Source organism: Antrostomus carolinensis, unplaced genomic scaffold, assembly GCF_000700745.2.
Source record: "Antrostomus carolinensis isolate BGI_N321 unplaced genomic scaffold, ASM70074v2 scaffold19406, whole genome shotgun sequence".
Classification (NCBI taxonomy): domain Eukaryota; kingdom Metazoa; phylum Chordata; class Aves; order Caprimulgiformes; family Caprimulgidae; genus Antrostomus; species Antrostomus carolinensis.
This window is the reverse complement of record NW_010319991.1, coordinates 1-16,461: the sequence shown is the minus strand read 5'-3', so window position 1 is coordinate 16,461 and position 16,461 is coordinate 1. Positions and strand designations below refer to the sequence as shown.

General features: G+C 40.8%; 1 protein-coding gene across 1 annotated transcript; it reads right to left on the bottom strand.

Moving 5' to 3' along the window:
* Positions 1-3,339: 3,339 nt before the first annotated feature.
* On the bottom strand, positions 3,340-10,873 carry FAM107B (family with sequence similarity 107 member B). Its single transcript, XM_010169471.2, has 3 exons — positions 10,689-10,873; positions 6,092-6,245; positions 3,340-4,074 (listed from the first exon to the last, which is right to left on the bottom strand). Exons 1-3 carry the CDS (start codon positions 10,814-10,816, stop codon positions 3,958-3,960), a joined length of 399 nt encoding a protein of 132 aa, XP_010167773.1. The 5' UTR covers positions 10,817-10,873; the 3' UTR covers positions 3,340-3,957.
* Between the last annotated feature and the right edge of the window lie 5,588 nt (positions 10,874-16,461).

The following is a 16,461-nucleotide window of genomic DNA, read 5'->3' as shown; positions in this document are numbered from 1 at the left end:
CATAGAATCATAGAATAGTCTTGTTGGAAAAGATCATTATGATCATCTAGTCCAACGGTAAACCCAGCATTGCCAAGTTCACCGCTAAAGCATGTCCCCAAGTAGCACATGTACACGTCCTTTAAATCCCTCCAGGGATGGTGACTCCACCACTGCCCTGGGTAGCCTGTTCCAATACTTGACAACCCTTTCGGTGAAGAATTTTTTGCTAATATCCAATCTAAACCTCCCCTGGCGCAACTTAAGGCCGTTCCCTCTTGTCCTGTCACTTGTGACTTGGGAGAAGAGACCAACACCCACCTCTCTACAGGCTCCTTTCAGGGAGTTGTAGACAGCAATTAGGTCTCCCCTCAGCCTCCTTTTCTCCAGGCTCAACAACCCCTGCTCCCTCAGCTGCTCCTCAGCACACTTGTGCTCCAGACCCTTCACCAGCTCCGTTGCCCTTCTCTGGACACACTCCAGCACCTCCATGTCCTTCTTGGAGTGAGGGGCCCAAAACTGAACCCAGCACTTGAAGTGCAGCCTCACCAGTGCCCAGTACAGGGGCACAATCACTCCCCTGGTCCTGCTGGCCACACTGTTCCTGACACAGGCCAGGATGCCATTGCCCTTCTTGGCCACCTGGGCACACTGCTGGGTCATGTTCAGCTGCTGTTGACCAACACCCCCAGGTCCTTTTCTGCTGGGCAGCTAAGTGACCCAACAAGCTTTTTCTGCCAACTATTTTGCCAATAATTTTACATATACAAAGACAGATGCAGTTTTAAGGAACCAAAAGTCATCATGATCTTAATACTTACCCCTGCAATGCAGAATTTTAAATAACCTGGATATCTCAGCGCAGTCCCCGAGGTTTTGTTTTCGGCAGGACACGACAGACACCACCACGTACGCCAAGCATGTAGCAGATTTTATTAAGCATAACTTTGGTTCTAAGTATTCCACCCTCATTCTTGTCATACCTTTAGTTAAAAACAATTATACAAGAGCAAATACAAAAAATATTAAATTATGAAAACAAATCCATTAAGGCTCCCTTTTTATATTTATATATATTTATATATGTACACTCAAACAAGTGCAGGTATTAACAGAAGGTTAAAGCCACAAAAATGCTAAAAAATTTACTACTATACTATCAAAAAGCAAGAGTTTTAAAAAAGTACAAAGTGGTAAGCGAGCCATTTTCAAATCACTGATGTATTTGCCAGATTGCTTGAAAACCCATATGGCTAAAGGGCAGACCAGGAATTGCTTATGCTCACTGGCAAGCAGTTTCTCACTTGAGTAGCTGCACAGGACACTTGTGGTGCGACTAGCTGACCACCCATTTAAGGGTTGCCCATTCTAGCCCAATCCTGATTTTAAAGACAAGCTTTTGCCTGTCAAATTGACATGAAGGTGGCTGGGATTCCTAGAGTAAAGAGTCAGCAGAATTCAAAGATGTTCCAACACACGTTGATGTTCTGTTCACACAGAGAAGTAAATCCAACTGAAAACAAAAACCTACTTCACGCTGTATGTACAAGGGAGTTTCCTGGCCTCCCATGTTTCAGAAAGAGAAACTCTACCCTGAATCACAAGCTAACATGGAGAGAAAGCAGAACACCTTCAGCCTTGAAGGGCCCAATCTAGCACATCCCCTGAAGCCAAAGACAGGTCCTTGTCCCCCACCGACTCCCATGCCATCTGAATTAAAACAACTTCATTTCACTGTGCATTCATGGTAGGATTGCCATGCTCACAGTGGGGAAATGGCAGAGAAGAAATGGCCTGCTCAAGCCAGAGGAGGGCTTCCTCACCAATCTCTCAACATTTCCATACTGAGCAGAAGGTTAATTGCGGAGTGGAAACCAAGAGGCATGAAGTTTGGTAGGCTGGGAGCGGTTAAAATAAAACATGAGCATGGTGTGAAAGGCTTCTAGATAGTGCTGTCTCAACAACATGATACAAACTCGATCAGTGCAAGTGTTTGAATAATGTGCTGCCAGAAAGGAAGATGATCTCCTTCCAGAAAGGAAGGAGAGAGGGAAGAACCTACAGCACTCAGGGTGTTCCTTTGTTGAGAAAATACATGGAAGAGTCTTACATTTGGCCTTTGCCTTTTGTATGTCCATAATCTGAACAGCCTGGTAGACCATCTTCACATTTAATCTTCCAGACATGAGTCACGCTGCAAGTCTAACTCAATGGCAATATACTTATCACAATTCAATTCACTCTCAATCCGATTCTGTCCTCATAAAAAATGCCTGGATCTTGACAGATTGAAGTCTGTATCTAGGAAACACTTCTAATTGTGACCATTTTGTCCCAAGTGCTATGCTGAAATTGTATTGAAAACATCCAATACTTACAGGAAAGGCAAAAGGAACTACAAAACAAACCAACAAACCCTCCCCCACCACCTCTACAATACAAACACGCCACTGTTGATATTAATAAAAAGTGTTCTCAAACAGTTATGTCCAATGTCATTACAAAGTAGAAATTATTTTGTTTAGCATCCTAAGGCAAAGACTAGGATTAGATCCTCAGCTGATATGGATGAACGCAGCTTCAGTGAGAGCTAGGAGTGAGCCGACCAAGGCAGATGAGGATTTCTCCCCAGATTCTGAAGATATCTACACCCATTCACACCAGTTTAAGAATCCAATTCTATAATCCTACATGAGTAATCTGTTCCCCTCTCCTCATCCCAGACTTCCCTGGATAACTAGTAGTCATAAGCATGAAGGATCAGATTCTGCCATCCCTGCGCAAGCTGAGCAATGTTTTATTTAATGGCAAGTCACTGGGGCAACTTGTGGAAAAGCAGAAGGTGACAGAATTGGACCCTAAGACTCAGTGGTAACACACTTCCCTTCTTTCTTGAGGCTAAAGGGAGGATGGGATAAAATGAACTTCATTTTATGCCTCCCTTTAGGGAAAAAAATCCATTTCAGTAGATTCCAATGATCAGTTTGGCTTGGCTTAAACACTGCTCTGTTGCAGGAACTGCAACAAGTTCCTGCAAGCAAAGAGCAGGAACTGATGGCAGATCAGATGCCTGATTTCAGTTCCAGCAATTGAGTTTAAACACTACCAAGGAATGTGTTAACACTACACTCAGATCAGCATGTCCTTGGAGAAGAAAGGCCACAACAGCAAAGTAAGTAGGATTTCAACACACAAAAAGAAGACAGGTCATTTCGCATTGAGAGGTAAATTCACAGGTAGCACTGCACAGGCTTGTATACAATGGTGTAAGTTTGGAGATAGAGATAAATCAGCTTCTAATTCTCCCTGGTGAGGGGATCATCAGATTTCTGCTTTTTCCATAGCCCAACTTCTACATGCCAAACAGGGAGAACCGGGGTTTAAGGCTGCTTAACTATTCACTGCTGGTGAGATTTAAGCATTCTCGGTTTGCCCACACCTGCCTATCCTAGTGGGGATGGGCAGCAGTGATCAATACACCTCGTATCCTCCCAGATTTGATAAAAATTCCAACTGAACACAAATTATTGTGGGATATACATAGGCTGTTGGTCTAGATGGAGGAAATTTACCTGCACTGCAAAGCTTCATAAGAAATCACTGGAGGATATTTGTTCTGTTTTAAAGCAAAATATAATCTGTGTATCTCCACTAAACTAGGATCACAAGAGATAAAGCAGTGCAACACTGAAGGAGTTTCTCTAGTATCCCTGGTTAAAATCTCTGAGCAAGCACGTCAGGTCCATGATACTGAACTGACAAACAGGCTCCTTATCCATTGATCTCAGGACTGCATTTGGCAAGTCGATCTGTTTAAGGTACTGTCTTTTTAATCCACACGTCCCAGGGACGAAAAATCTCATCTTCAGTAAAGTGTCAGCTGGATGCTGTTATTTTCCCTCTCGAGGGGTAAATCTGAGACAACTTGCAAAAGCCTCTCTCTGCAGGAAAGCTGGAAGTCTTAGCAGGCGCTGGCTTCTAGGAGTCTGGTGCTTCTGTTGCTTCCTGGACCGTCCTCCTCAAGTTGCCCTTGACTTTGACAAACTCAGGTGCATTTTCCTGCTCTTCCTGTATCTTCTGTTGCTCCAGTTCCAGCTTAAAAGGGAATCACATGTGAAAAAAAAAAGGGGGATATAAAACAGATCATTGAAATACAAGGCAAATAATAAAGGTTTCAATAAGTGGCCATGCAAAACTCTTAAACGGCTTCCTTTCTTTCTCTCATGGAAAAGATAAAGTTGCATTTTTTTGGGAGTATCTGTTCTCATAAACAATAAACCTTTTCAAATTCTTGTCTCTAGCTCGTTCCAGATGCCCACCTTTGCCAGATGGACAAAAACCCTGCAAGCCCCATACAAGAACAAGATGAAGAATTTTTGAAGAAATTCTTGGACATCTTCATTAAATAAACAACAATAATTCCTGTTTCTGGCTTTTACAACAAGACAAGGACAAATGTGCCTTGTGGGAGAACACATGTGAAACAGCTACTACTGAGCACACTTGTAGAATTTATTTTTGAGTGTCTAGATATGGATTTCTGCATCTAACTTGAGCCTCTTTTGGTGTATCTGTTTTGTCTATCACAAAAAAGCAATTAAAAAAGTAAAAATCCTCATTGGCCCTTAGTTTTTCATTTTTGAGAGCCCACTCACTGACATTTTTAACTCATTTGGAGCTCCCACCCATGCAGACACTCCAAATTACCATGTGAGGTTAGATGCTCTGCTCTATGGGGCAAGGCTATAGAGTGCCCATACAGAACACAGCTTACACATGGCACAGGATATGGATTGCTTAGCAATCTGCAGTCAAGGCAGGTAAGTTGACAGGGAATGGTGAAGAGGGAAACAACCCTTTAGAAAACTAGCAAAAGTTCCTAAAAGGAGCTTTATTTATTTATTTATTTATTTTAACAGACCAAGATCTCCCTGCCTACTGGGCACCACTTATAGCTCACCTAAATAATCTCTCCTTTGTCTCTGGTTCACTGGCAAGGGACATGCCTTGCTACAGTAAATCATGACAATGTTCCTCCATGAGCTGTGTTGTCAATTAATGCCATTCCTATGATGTTTACAAAATCACAACATTGTTTGCAATGGGCAGGCTTTTCCTCTTCTAACAGAATTTTCTATTCTACATACATTCTTGGATGGCTCAGTTTCAAATAAAATCTTCCCAGAAGCTGAACCATTTGAAGCTGGACCCTTAAGAGGAGAAAGGAAACATGACAGGATGGTACACTTAAAAATACAATAGCTTTCTCCCTCCAAAAATATTTCTAATCTTAATTAAAACAAAACTACAATAAAACCTCTAAAACCTAAATAATTATGGGATTACACCTCATTTTTAATAGAGTCATTGTTTGGCTTAATTGATTTCCATTGAGAAAAACAGGAGATACTGTTCTAAAGCATTCATTTATTTAAAAAACCCCCACAGTGCTTGATGCACAGTGACTGATGAGTTGTTCACTGTAGAAGTATTTCCTCACAGGTACACAAAGTGCCTTAAGAGGCACAGAGACATTTGGCAGGCCCTGTGCTCTAGCAGCAAGCTTCACCACAGTGAGCACCAACTCCACATCATCTTCACACTCCGGGTCTGAGGATCTTTTCCTTCATTTGAAAACGGCAATGGGCTCATATGTTTTAAGGCTACAAAAGACCTTTTTAAAGTCATCTGGTTTCTTACATAACCCAGGAGAAAGTATCAATTGCTATTTTTATTCATTATGCATCTAGTTTCGATGCACTGCAGTCTAACAGCCATTCTTAGTGCTTCATTTCTTAATAGTTAGACCACAAAGTTGACTAATGCACCACAGTCTCAACGGTTAAATAAGGTCAGTGCTCCACACTCATTCCTGGTGTCTGATTGCACGATTCATTTGACCAAAGGTAGGCACCATATGCAGTTCCTATACAGTAAATAACAAATAGGTAATTGTAGAGTGTGATTTAACTCATCCTAAAAAAAGATGCCTGCATTTGATCAGAGGAAATGTGACAAGAATTGGCTGCTGCTTCTTTCCTGTCTACAAAGGGAGCATCAGGTGAGCAGCTCGGATGCAGATGTGCAAAGGCAGTGTTATTCCCCATCCTACCTGCTCCAGTTTCTGCTGCCGTTTCAGTAGCTCTATTTCCAGGTCTGATTTCTTCTTTTGTGCTTCCTCTTCTTTTTGTTGTTTAATAACTTGATCTCGTTTCCTTTTCTCCATCACTTTCTGTAGTTCTGGTTTGTTCTGAGGTGCAAGACCCCTTCAAATTAAATGGGAGGAGCGGGGGAAACAGGGAAGAAAGATCAGTTTTAATTATCAGAAATTCACACAATCGTAGGCAGGTTTTTCTAAAGTCAAGTAGTTATTTATTTAGATACACTGGCATATAAATAATTAATTGAAATAAAAAAACATGCAGACATTTGCGTGGTTTCTAACAAAAACCCCAAATTAGAATTTAAGTTATATTACTACAGAGGATATTTCTCTTTAACACGCACGCTAGTATTTCTGCTGGATAATTCACTATTTTTACTTTCATCTTTAGTCTTCCCTCTATTCTCTCAATTCCAGAAGAAAGTATTAAAAAAACCATCACAAATCAAGACTCTAGCAGAGCTGGAAACAAATTTTGGACAAAGAGACTTCCCTTGCTGGCTGATAACATGGAGAGATTCTGCAGTCCTATGCAGGGTATTAAGCACATAGAAGTTTGCATGGACAGACCTAAAAAGTGGTCTCCATCTGGGTTTTGTCACATTGCTCCAGAAATTGTGGATTCTGTCCTTCCTTGAAAATGTGAGAGCTTTATCCATGCCTGGCTGTGAAGCCATTTCCAGTGAGAGCTCCCAGTCTACATTCAAAATCACAAAGAGGCTAAGACAACAAAAATCCAGAAAAAAAAATGTTTCAGTCACCGTGGAGACCAGACAAAGGCTGGAGGACTCTCCCTCTCACATGACTTTAGGTATTACATCAAGTGAATGTTTCAAGTCTGTTCAGCATAAATTGTTTTCCAAGCCAACTACTCTAAAATGAGAAAGCTTCCTCTTTGGGAAGATGCATGACTTTATTTATACAGGCACACACACAGATGCACACTCACTGCTACTTATTTTTGTGACTTCAGCTATTTCTTTTATCTCTGTTATACTACGATGTTTTCAAAATTTGTTACAGGATTCAAAGCTCTCCCTGTTATTCAGATATTAGTGTCACTAAAGTCAGAGTAGAAAGATACAAAATTGGCCTTTGTTATTGTCATCTTCCCTGTGAAGACTATTATGTGCAAACATCCAGCACTGAGTTTAACATAAACCATTTTTTTATTTCAACTTTAAGAAATTCAGTAATCTGAATAAGCTTTCAGAAAGTGTATTTTTACCCTTCCCTACTTACTATATATCTGCAGTTGCCTAATTCTTCCATAATATGTATATCTGACAGCATGTCCAATAATACATTAAAATGCCATTTTATTGTGACATCTATGAATGACTCCATATATTATGTAACACTCTATCCCTGTACATACCCTGGCAGCAAAATCAAATATTTAGCAACATGAAAATGCTGTTCCCTATTTCGCATAATAGATCTCATGGCCTGAATGCAACAGAAGCTGTAAGATTGTGTTAATAATTTATTTTTCATGCTATTTTAATTACATTTTAACACATAAAGCTTAAGCCAGGCACAGAAAAGCTGGAGTGATTTTTTTTTACTACTACAGCTACTGTTACTGGGTCAGTGAGAGCTGAATCAATGGAGACTTCCATGTTTGCATTTAGCAACCAAGACAGCTATGAAGCAGAGGCAAGTTCCTAAGTAACATTACTCATAGAATCATAGAACGGTCTGGGCTGGAAGGGATCTCAAAGATCATCCAGTTCCAACCCCCCTGCCACAAGCAGGGACACCTTCCACTAGACCAGGTTGCTCAAACCCTCACCCAACCTGGCCTTGAACACTTCCAGGGAGGGGGCAACTCGGTCCTGCTTTTTTTATAGGTAAGGTTGCACCATAAGAAATCAGTGGCACAAGAGTGATTTAGACATGCTGTAGCTAGAATAAAGGGGACATGCAGAAGAGACAAGTAAATACAACCTCTCAGTCTAATAAAGTGGGGTTGGTAGTCAGATCTGTAAAAAAACAACTGTAACATCAATCCTATTTTCATTCTCCTATGTAAGAAGGAAAAGCAACCAACAGATGGCTACTGGATTAACTGAGAGTCTTGTGTCACCTCCTGGTGATTGTTCTGGTTAAATAAAAAATCCTAAAGCTTTGATTTAGAGTAAGCAAAGTGTACTATAAGATAAGTTAGAGATGATAGGGTTAAAACCTCTGGAAAGGACAGGACCAATACTCTGCAGAGCTGAGGCTGAGTCCTAATAAGTAAAAATAGTTTAAGATAAGAAGAGGTTTTGATTGGATATTAGGAAAAAAATTTTCACTGAGAGGGTTGTCAAGCATTGGAACAGGCTGCCCGGGGAAGTGGTGGAGTCACCATCCCCGGAGATATTTAAAAGATGAGTAGAAGTGGTGCTTAGGGACATGGTTTAGTGGTGGACTTGGCAGTGTTGGGTTTGCAGTTAGACTCAATGATCTCAAAGGTCTCTTCCAACCTAAGTGATTGTATGATTCTGTAAGTGACCAGTGCCTTGATGTACCACAACCTGGATCTTTGTTTGCCCAAAACAACTCTGCAGGTAAATTAACTACATCAGTTCAAGACCCAACAGACACTCCTCACAAGTAGAATGTGGAGAATGATTGGACCAGCACTGGCTAGTATCTTCTACGATCCAGAAATGGCTGTTCAGAGCTGACTGGTCAAAAAGTGAAGCTGCTGGTGCCTACACTGAGTCTCCACAATAAAAAAAGGCACATGTTAAGCAGACTTCTGTAAGAGCACTAAAAGTCCTCCATACCTATGGCAATTTGCAGTAACAAAGCAGAACACAATCCTAATATCAACATTACCAAAAAGCATTTATATCAGAGGTAGTAGAGTGGCATGAAGCACAGAAGACTAACCCTCTTTTCAAAAATACAATTTTTTCTGCTGGTGAAAACCCTCTAAGTATTTCATTTCTGCACCAATAAATAAGAATCTAAAATTAACAGCTTCAGTTAATCAAAATCACAGTAAGAGAAGAGTGGGTATTGAGGACTGCACAATTCCTCTGTGTAATAGGATATTCTCCTAGAAGAAAAGAACTCCATACTATTTAAAAGTGCTTTATGTTTTCTCAAACTTTAAAGAAAAAAAAATAGCCTTAATTTATTGCAGCCTCCACATCCTTCAGAATAAGATCATAAGTCGGGAAACTTCAATATCTTTCTTTCAATGACTATAAACTTCTTGGTGCTAGAAACTGACTTTGATGTTTAATCCCATTAACAAAAAATAGGACAAACACCTATTTAGGCCAGTTTCTTCCAATTCAGTTGGCATTCTGTAAAACATTTCTCCTTCTTCATCACTAAAGAAATGCTCTATTGTATATGCAATTCATTTAGAATTAAGTACCTAAGCCTAGCATTTGTGAGGATTTTACAATTGTGCATAGAAAAGACCCCTTCTCTCCTCAAAATACTACCTCACCAGAGGGGGGAGGGGTGGAAAAAGGAGAGAAACTTTTATAATGTGACTCTTCCTGTCAAACAGACAAATCCAGCTGTGCTCGAGTAGCCAAAGCAATAGCGTCCTCCTCTTCTTTATCAAGGTCTGGGGTCTCAAAAAGCCTGAATGGCTGCTACCAGCAACATTATTCTCAAACACACTCTGAAATACTGTTCTTCTACTTCTGTTTTGTGGATTCCCACAGTGTTGCCTTTGGAAACTCCATTTTGGGTGGCTTCAACGCACTAAGTCACTAATTTATATTGTAGTTAGTTTCTGTTTGTTTAAACGGAGAAGGCTCAACAGGCTTGGTGGCTTTTCCTCCACCGTGTGGTCTGGTGGCTATTTTCTTAATCTGTTTTCTAAATGAGTCCTCCATTGCTGAAGAGATTTATAACAGAACTTTGGCTATTTCTGTCTCTGAAGTTGATGAAATCAAGTTCCAATTATTTACATCTTTAAAAGCAATATACAGAGTAACAGCTGTGCATCCCATTCTAGAATGGAGGAAGCAGCATTTGCATAACATACAAAGAAACACTTGTGCAGAAGTGGAGCAGGCACCAGACTATCACACTGCATTGCAAGAAAGACCAAGTAAGTAGAGAACAGTTTCATGTGAAATAAAATATATTATTTATTTGATTTAAAAGGGGCCCCATAAACTCAGTGCGCTGGGAATAGTGAAAACCCACAGATTTTATCATCCTGCTGGTAACAGCAAAATTTTGACAAATAATTGATAAAATTAAGAGTTCAAAACAAAGTACAGTGCCCAGGTAACCAATACGAAATGTGACAGGGGAGAACTGAACTGCTTCCTCCAAAAAACCACCCTTTGTGAGTATTCATAAAAACAAAGTGAGAAGTCTTTTACAGTAAGTTTTTGCAGAGCAACTGAAATTCAAACAGAAATCAACACCACAGTTAAGAATCAGAGTAATTTCATCTATAAGATGTGAATTAACAAAATGTGTCTGCTAGGTTGCAGGTACAACGTCATTTTGATGAAACTAAAACTCAAGCTGTGTGTTTGGGGTGGGTGGGTGGTAGAACTGATTTTTAGACTCTTACCTTTTCTGATTCATAAGCAGCTCTCTATGGAGATCTTGATGATTCCGGGATGACTTCACAGGATTAATTAGTTTCTGAGGTCTAATTAATTCAGGATTGTCATCATCTATGTAGTCTGGTTCAGCCATAATCTTTCTTGGAATGGGATATGGATCTTTGGGTTCAGTGTCCTTATTCACAGTATCTGTAAAACAGGGGGGAAACTTCAGTAAATCCACATTGAAAGGCCTTTTAAAGATGTATTAAAACATAAAGGCAGTCTATTACATTGGTAACAGTTATGCTTTTCCTAGATTAATTTTGTCTGTAAAGGCTCTCAGAGCAAACATCAGTAGCATCTTTTTAAATAGTCAGCAATTATACAAAAAAGTCATCTCCAACAGCCTTCTTCCATTGACCTGGAGATGCAGATTCCTCCCTTTTTTAAGAACTACACAAATAATTTAGGTGAAGTGCATGAAGAGCCCCATTGATTTTAATAAGCCTACTCAGATGAAGCATTTTTAGATCAGCAACACAGAGAACCTAAAGACATTTAAAATATTGACCATATAAATACTACCAATGTGTACCAAAACCATACGGAGCCTCATTTTCTGCCATCAGTATCATGCCAGCTATGGAGAAAGCATGTTCTGTGCATAATTCCTGAACTGTACTGTACTGAGCAAAAGCTTCCATGTAGAAATTGCCAGATCTGCAATTGTTGGGATGGGGGACAGATTTTTGAGTGGAAAGGTAAAAGAAAAAAAGTTGGGTGAGGTTGTTTCTTAAAGGCTGTATTTCACCCAGTGAAATCCACAGAAACCACTGATCTGAAGGCACGGAGGTCTTGATGATTTATATCATCTGGATATGTGGCATTTTCCTATCCTGCTATAGAAAATGTATCTATACACCAAATCACAACACTTTTAAACAACAGTTGACAAGTAAACTATAGTTTTCCAATAATGTATACGTGACAACTCATCCCCCCTTCCATTAAAAGCCTCAGTCACAAAAAGTTCAGCATCCAAAACAAAGCACATTCAGAGCAATTCTGCCTCTGTTCACTGTGGTGGAAACCTGCACGCAGAATCTGCAATTATCAGTTTGATGAAACATTGGTCCCTCAAAAAGACCCAGTAAAAAGAAGATAATGGCACAGCATGTGGGTTTACAGAGATGAATCAATGGGACACGAAAGAAAAGGCGAGAGACCTCCACTGGCCTGACTGGCAGAACAGCTGAATGCTGCACGCGGTACGTACAGTGCTAGGAGACAAATCAGAGAATCCCTGGGATTTGTCACATATTTTCCAGTAAAAGCTGAATATGTGCTTTAATTTAGATCCCACTGTCACCAGCCCTTCCCTCCCTCTCTCACTCCACAGTCTGTAAAACCTGTCTCAGTTCAGTCTCAGTTTAATCCCTAAACTATTTTGTTTCATTAGGAATCTCATATTGTTGCTCAGGTCTGATGCAAAATCCGTTTGATATAGTGGAAATATTTCCACTAATACTTCAGTACATTAACACTGAACAGTACCACCATCACCCTGCTTGGCCCACATGTGCACTTACAGATGAAGAAGCAAAATAACAGGACTAAGTTTTCAGCAGATGCAATGAAGCTGCTCTGGATTTGAATGTGTCCAATGGATCTGGCACAGCCCTTTCAGCTTCTTTGTTTGAGTGGATGATGTGAATTGTGTTTTATTGGTGCTACATCTCACACACCAAGTTTCTACAGAGCAAATCTGATGAGAAACAGCTTACCAGTGTGAAACGCTCTCAGGGTGGCCCCTGCATTAGTTTTTCAAGGCAAGTTTATATGTAGCTTTTTTGAACTGTGTGGGGGTGCTAGTTCTCACAGGGACCTCTGAAACTAATAAAAAAATTGCCCACAGTTCAAAACTATATAAGTATATTGCTGTACATGACATAAACCTCTTACTGACACTGATAATGCCATAAAAATACTTCTCCCATCACCTCTTCAGAGTCCTTCTTTCTTCAATCAAGCAACCAGCTATTACCACACGTGTCAAACACACAGGATCATTAGTAAATTGAGGTCAAAAGAAACTTGGAAGATTTCTTGGAACCTCCTGCTGAGAGCAGGAACAGCTATGAGATCAGATCGGGTTGCTCAGGACTTTACCCAGTAAGGTCCTAAAGTTCTCCAAGGCTGTACAGCCTCTGTGGGCAACCCTGCTTGTCTGCCATCGTAGTGAAGTTTTTCCTCCCACCCATATGAATCTCTTGTTTCCACTCATGGCCGTTGCCTCTCATGCTTTGGCCACGCACCACGGTGAAGAGTCTGGCTCTGTCTTCTTGGTAAGTTCCTCCCTGGCCCAGGGGGATGCTGTTAGGTCTCCCCCACCCTGCCTCTGCTCCGAGCTGAGCCAGCCCAAGTCCCTCAGCCTCCAGCACAGCACCTGCGCCCCGACCCCAGCCCATATCAGTGGCCCTTCTCTGAATTCTTATCTCCAAACCCTCGCTCTTTCATGGCATGCCATATCAAAAAACCCCAAACTCCCCCAAAAACCTGAACCACAGCATACTTCTCAACATACACCACATAGCACCATGCCATTAATAAAAACTGTGTGGAAGTCTATTCTCTTTACCACAGACAATCAACAAACTAGCTACACTTCTTTTCTTTTTTAAAAAATAAAGACACAGCAATTCACACTTCCTCGGTGTTTGCATCAGGCTTATCACAACTAAAACAAGTCAAATGTTACACATCCAACCTCCACCCAAAACAAACCCACTCTGTGAATATTTGTTTTTCTGTACTCCTCTAGCAGCCCTGTTGCACTGATAGGGCTGCAAGTCTTCTAGAGGGCATTTATCACTGACAGCTCTCTGTTCAAGTAACCGAAAATAACCTGCTGCTGCTTCAAGACTTTTGTTTGTTTAGGTGAAGATGAAAAACACAGAATTACCCTACAACTGTCTGTCATAAACAATATAGTATTTTTTCAACACGAGACCCTGAAAAACAATTTGATTCAATCATTTCTCAGAAAGCTTGATGTAATATTTTGCAGCACGGAGATTTGCTTTTGGCAAGCCCTTAAAACGAAGTCTATTTATTCTTCTTTCTTCTGTCCCATCTCTATTTTTAAAAACTCAGAGGTCAGGAATTGTGGTTTCCTGATGTAACATGAACTCTACTAGCAGCAAACATGAATGAATAAAACTCCCTTGGGAACTGAAGACAGTTTTTTGTGTGTGATTAAGCTGCAGACGATTTCAGCGAGGATTTCCAAATAGAGCCAGTGAAATAGGGCACCCAGTTCCCACTCAGCGAATCCTCTCACACCCTTTGCAAACCTCAGTCTGGCTGGAGGCCACCAACCCAGTCTTGCAGAGTCACTGTGTAATATTATACACAAACAATACAATTAAGATAAGTGTGATTTCTACCTACACCCTTTCAAAGGAAACATTTATAAAAACATGGACAAGTTTCCCATAAAAAGGAAACTGAGGCACAACACAATGGCAGACAGGAACAGAGCTGGCAGCGTAGCCCGAGTTTCACTCTGAGATTCAGGCTTACATCAATAAACCAGTTAAGCTCGATGACAGAATCCCTTAAAAGTCCTTAACAAAGTTTAATCAATACTCAAGCAATAGCAATTAAAAACATATTAATTCCACGAGTCTCTAGTGCTCATCACCACAGAAGTGACAAACCATAAAGCTGCTTTCAGAGCATCGCTAGGTGCAACAGTGGGACATGAATAATCCAAATAATGACTTCGCAGGAATATGCTGCCTTAAGAGCATCCAAGAGGCTCCTTTTAACCATCTACTGTTACAGGATCAATTCAGAATGCACAATCCATTTCTGTGTTTCACAGAATCACAGAATGTCAGGGATTGGAAGGGACCTCAAAAGATCATCTAGTTCAATCCCCCTGCCAGAGCAGGAACCTAAATGAGATCACACAGGAAGGCGTCCAGGCGGGTCTTGAATGTCTCCAGAGAAGGAGACTCCACAGCCTCCCTGGGCAGCCTGTCCCAGGGCTCTGTCACCCTCACCATAAAGAAGTTTCTTCTCAAGTTTAAGTGGACCCTCCTGTGTTCCAGCTCACACCCACTGCCCCTTGTCCTACCCTTGGGCATCACTGAGAAGAGCCTGGTTCCATCCTCCTGACATTCGCCCTTGCCATATTTATAAACATTAATTAGGTCACCCCTCAGTCTCCTCTTCTCCAAGCTAAAGAGCCCCAGCTCCCTCAGCCTTTCCTCATAAGGGAGATGCTCCACTCCCTTCATCATCTTGGTGGCTCTGTGCTGGACTCTCTCAAGCAGTTCCCTGTTTCCCTCTTACCGTGCTCCAAAATGAAGAGATCTGGATTCAGGGGATGTTTTAGCTGAGCTCGGCTCAAGTTTAATACACCCACTAGTTTGCCAGGTGCTTCCCCAGTGCATTTGCTGAATTAGCTGTTGCTGCACAAGCGGTACAAAAACCTTTCTGTACCCCACCTTGTCCTGTCTGAGTAACTCTACATACTTTGTCCATGACTTCGTACATACATATGCTTTTTCACCCAGGAAGAATAAACTGAGGATCCTGCATGGAAGAGGAATTTTAACTCCTCAATTAGAACTGCAGAGCAATTTCAATATCCCGCTAGACAAAGAAAATGTCTCTGTATAAAAGTAAGTTCAAGTATCTTCCCAGACAGAAGTTTAATGGCTTTGGATATGAAGATGCTCTTAGAGCAATCAATAAGCACCGTACTGGTACCTCAGTCTTGGAGAGCCAGGACCAAGTGGCCACATACTTACAGTTCTCTAATTTATTTTCTTTGGAGTGCAAGTAAATTCAGGGAGAACAGGGAAGACCCTTCAAGTTGATCTTACTGAATAGATACAACTGAACCAAGGTGTGCCAGGAGCATGCAAGTTACATTTGAGGGAACACGTCCAACAAACACATTTGCTTCCCATGTTCCTTGTTTTTTATCCTACATATAAAGGGTTTTCTTCAGCAAAAGTCCCTTAACAGTAGTCAGACTGGAAACATGTGTGCAAAGGGAACTACAGACAGCCACTAGTACTTTAAACAGATTCAAAGTAGATCTTAACAACACTGGATTAAGGATTCAAGCAGTTGCCAGAGCTTTTGCTACAACAGGGCTCCCATAGCTTCCACATCAGAGGGAAGTTCATGCCAAAAAAACCGCTTGTGTTTATATGGCATTCAGAGAATTGCATTTATTTGCTATCTGGTATTCCTCATACCAGAAATCACCCTCTACATATGGAATCTGACTATAAAAATTCCTGTGAGACACCATATATTTATATTATTATACATATATATGGCATTTTCACTCTTCAAACGATTCCCACAATTATTTCCAGCTGTGAAAGCATAGGTAGAGTTGAGGTCCCTTAAAAAGCAGATAAATCAATGCCTAAAAATACCAATGAACTTCAAAATAATAGACTAGTCCAGGATCCAAAAGTTACATAAAGGCTAAAGTCACATGATTTCCTTTTTGCTTAATAAATTCTTGAATTAATATCTTCCACAGAAGCATTAGCTCAAACACTGAATCCCTCCTGAAGTAACATTTTATACTCAAAAAAGCTTCAGCATCTGTTCTGAGCTGTGCTGTAAACCATCAAACGCTATTTTTTAAGATTTACATTTTTAGCTCTTTAAACTACCGCGCAGACTTGCGGTTTGTTACGAGGAACCCAAAGGCATTCTTTGACAAGAAATACGGTTTCACTCTCCCTCTTCTGAATGCAAGAA